Below are 4,184 nucleotides of genomic sequence, written 5' to 3' on the forward strand. Positions count from 1 at the left end.
AAAAAAAAAAAAAAAAAAAAGAAAATGGAAAGAAATTATTTAAAATACAGTTTATAAAAGTAGAAATAAAAAGTATCAAAAAGTGGTATATGAAAAGCTTTTCTTTAAAAGGAACCCTAGGAACAATATACTTTTAGTTTTAAAAAGAATCACTTTTTATTTCCATTTCATTCACGATGGTTGCTTTTCTTTGACTTTTAGAGTACTAACTGCTGTTTAAGTACTAAGTGTAAGCACTAAGTTACTACTAGTGTAAATGCTAAAAACAGATTCTTACCTATTCACTCACCAAAAGGAACAAACAAAGCAAAACTGTATAGGACAGTTAAATTAACGACAAAACATCTCCCAGTATGTACATTTAAAAGAAAACCTTATTTCTTGTCCACTACCTTTCCTTTTACTCCCCCTTGGTTACAGAAAAGAGGTAGAATGATAATATGGTAACATAACTCTGAACGACTGAGTTACTTAAGTCCCTAGCTGATAAAGTCAGTCAGCAAGTACAGTTGCTTTGACCTGCATTTTGTAAACATAATTAGTCAGAAAATTTAGGGTCAACACTATTCAACGATTCATTTAGCTTAACATTCTTGAACATTAAGCCCAAAGGAGTAAGAATCAAACAGTTAAATGCAAAGTAAATATCCTGCCACTGATGATAAAAATTTCCTAAATATACTGAGACTGTTCAAGTGATCAAATGGCGCAGAACACAAATTCAGCACAATATATTGAAAATAATTTATCAAATTCCCAAAGACAAATTCACATCTCTTGCATATACTACTAGTAAAGGTAAAGTTTACAAATCAATTTACAAATAAAAACCATTAAAGTTTTCCTCTAGATTTTATACCTCTTTTTAAGCGACAATTATAGAAAAAATGAACTAAAACTGAACGAGTTAATTCACAAACCTGAAACTGTGGAATCGTCATTTCAAAGCACTTGGTCTTTACTTGGCCTGAATGATCTGCCACTTTTAGCATCACTGCAACATAAGGATACTTAAGCGATCTGCAAGTGTCTGAGCTCACTGCCATACCCAGTTTCCACTGGAAATCGACAAGCTTTAATAAGAAAGGGCAAAATAATACATTAGTAGCAACGTTACCTGGAATGCAGATATTTATTCAATTTTACTACTCTCACACTCAACTTTTAGTTTCAATGATGGCCATATTTAACTAAAATATCTTCATTTTAATATTGCTAGAGGAACAATCATCAAATGAAAACTGGAAAGGTAATCCTATAAGGGATACAAACACAGTTAGAAAACACCACCACAGTAAAAAACGGAAAAAAGCAAAAAGCGGAAAAACAAATCTCCACTCCAATGGATAATGAAAGTGGAAGGAAGGTGTGGCAGTACTGGTTTTCTTTAACAGGCTTAAATTTTGCTCCTGCGCTTCAGGGACTCCAAATGCTTTGGAGTATCTTTTAGTTCACTTTCCTGTTCCATGCTCAAGCCTTACATTAGCATGTATAGTGATGAGGTGGTTTTGGACTTCATCAGTGTTCATGACAGATACATGCCCTGGGTGATGTGCTATGCAGTTTACATGTATTAAATGCCTCAATGAATCAACATAACATTATAGGTTATTGTTTCCACTTTTCACACGACAAAAGCCAACTTCAGAGAGCTTAGGTAATGTGCATAAGGTCACACATGTCTGGAACCAGAACTGAAATCAAAGTCTGACTCCAAAGATTACATGCTTAGTGACTACTGGTTGTCTCAACACTTTTTATCTAATTCCTGTCAATGACTGTTAAATGATGCCATGGCATAAAATATGCAGCTGTTAATACTGCCTCTAAAACATGACTCTAAAACACAAAACACAGGGGCCGGGCACGGTGGCTCACACCTATAATCCCAGCACTTTGGGAGGCCGAGGCGGGCGGATCACGAGGTCAAGAGATCGAGACCATCCTGGCCAACATAGTGAAACCCCATCTCTATGAAAAATGCAAAAATTAGCTGCTTGAGGTGGCATGTGCCTGTGGTCCCAGCTACTTGGGAGGCTGAGGCGGAAGAATCGCTTGAACCCCAGAGGCAAAGGTTGCAGTGAGCCGAGATTGGGCCACTGCACTCCAGCCTGGCGACAGAGCAAGACTCCGTCTCAAAAAAAAAAAAAAACAAAACAAACAAACAAAAAAAACCACAAAACAAAGCATAAAACACAGGGATAGAATACTGTCTATCTTGTTTCCAAAGCTTAGCCTGGTACATAGCAGGCACTCAAAAAGTACTTGCTCACTGAATAATGCCTTTTTCTACCAAACTAATGCTCACTGGATAAAAAACTTCATTTGCTAATATATTTCTTTTTGTAAAAGTTAGGATTTTTGTAAATCCCACCACGTATCCTACACATATCCATCATGAACACTGATGAAATCCAAACTGCCTTATCACTATTTACACTAATGTAATATTTGAGCTTGAGGACTATGGTGAGAAAAAGAAATGGAATGGTTCCCACGGGTGCCTCAATCAACTGTGAAAGTTATATAACCCATCCTCTATTTTAGGACTTTTGGGGTACAGAATACGGGAAGGCGCTCGTAAATCCCCCATTTTAATAAAAGGGGGATTTTATAAAAATTCCTCCTCTCTCAGACTTGCTGTGCATCAATCTCCTAGAGCATTAAGCCTCAGCTGGTGCTGACAAAAGGATAACATCTTTTATAAATAAAAGGATTGAATAAATTCATTTTAAAGGAACAGTCTCCAAAAAGGCAAGTCACAAAGTAACTACAAATCTCTAATAAACACATGAAAATGTGCTCAACTTAAGAAACAGGAAATTAAAGCCACAATTAGATACCACTACACAGCTACCAAAATGGCAAAAATTTAAGTCTGAAAATTCCAAGTATTGGTAAGGAAGGATGTGAGGCAATGGGAAGTGTCACATGCTGTTGATGGAAGTGTAAACTGGGCCAATCTATTAACGAACTTGCTTTAGCTAGTAAAACTGTAGCTATGCATCCTGAGATCCAGATTTTACTAGGGTTAGAACTTGGAAAAACTTGTGCATATGTACATGGGACACATACATGAGAATGTGTTTGGCAGCTTTATTCATAATAGCCCTAAACTGGAAACCCAAATGTTCATTAGAAATAAAATGGATAAATGAAATGCTACACAGCAATGAAAATGAACTTCAGTTACACGTAAAACCAAAAATGTTAAAACAAGTCCAAAATTTATGATTCTGTTCAATGAAACTTGAGAAACAGCTGGTAAGCTATAAAGAGATGAATCTGACTGTCCTTTGCGGTGGAGAGAAGTGATTGAAGAGGAGCATATGGTGGGCTTCTGGGGACTGGTAACACTCAATTTACTGACTTTTGCTTGTGGTTACATGAGTTTTCACTTTTAAATAATTCATTTTTTGTGCACTTTTTTGCGTATATGGTCCAGAGAGAGGGCAATATAAGTGAGCATATTTCAGGCTGAAAGGAAGAATTTATAGTAGTATAGGGAGCTAAGGGAAAGCTCTACAGAAGGCATAATATTTAAGCTCTATTTTGAAGAATAAGCAGAAGTGGAATTGGGAGGAAAATGCGTTTTATTTGTATATACCATAAATGCACACCTAGCAAAGAATACTTAGTATTAGGTGGAACCAATTACAGACGAAAAGAGTCAAAATGTGGTTTAGGGATGGAACATTTATCTCGCTTAAAGTGGATGGCTCTTGTAAGAAAGTACGGAAATAAAGTCGACAAAAGTGATCAAAAAGTCAGTAATTCTTTGCAAATTGAGCTCTCTGAGGTTTTCACATTACTTTTATATCCTTTATCATAATACGGAAAAGTTACCATATTAAGTCACTTAAAATTTCCCTGTAGGCATTGGGGATACACTGAAAGTTTTTGAATAGAGAAATTGATAGCAAGATATTCATTAACGGATATTCAGGCTGGGCACAGTGGCTCACACCTGTAATCTCAGCACTTTGGGAGGCCAAGGGAAGTGGATCATTTGACTGCCAGAGTTCCAGACCAGCCTGGGCAACAGCCCTGTTTCTACAAAAAACACAAAAATAAGCCAGGCGTGGTGGGGCACTCCTATAGTCCAGCTACTTGGGAGGATAAAGTGGGAGGATCACCTGAGCCCAGGAGGTCAAGGCTGCAGTGAGCTGTGAGCATGCCACTGC

General features: G+C 37.1%; 1 protein-coding gene across 2 annotated transcripts in view; it reads right to left on the minus strand.

The window, feature by feature from the left end:
* Window positions 1–4,184, minus strand: part of COMMD6 (COMM domain containing 6) — an 11,751-nt gene that overhangs the window by 2,550 nt on the left and 5,017 nt on the right. For both annotated transcript variants that reach the window (XM_017523650.1, XM_017523651.2), the window contains one exon: window positions 921–1,073. In XM_017523650.1, coding sequence (XP_017379139.1) covers window positions 921–1,073 — 153 coding nt within the window. The remainder of the gene's footprint in view (window positions 1–920; window positions 1,074–4,184) is intronic.

The sequence above is a fragment of the Cebus imitator genome, unplaced genomic scaffold, assembly GCF_001604975.1.
Source record: "Cebus imitator isolate Cc_AM_T3 unplaced genomic scaffold, Cebus_imitator-1.0 Scaffold29, whole genome shotgun sequence".
Taxonomy (NCBI): domain Eukaryota; kingdom Metazoa; phylum Chordata; class Mammalia; order Primates; family Cebidae; genus Cebus; species Cebus imitator.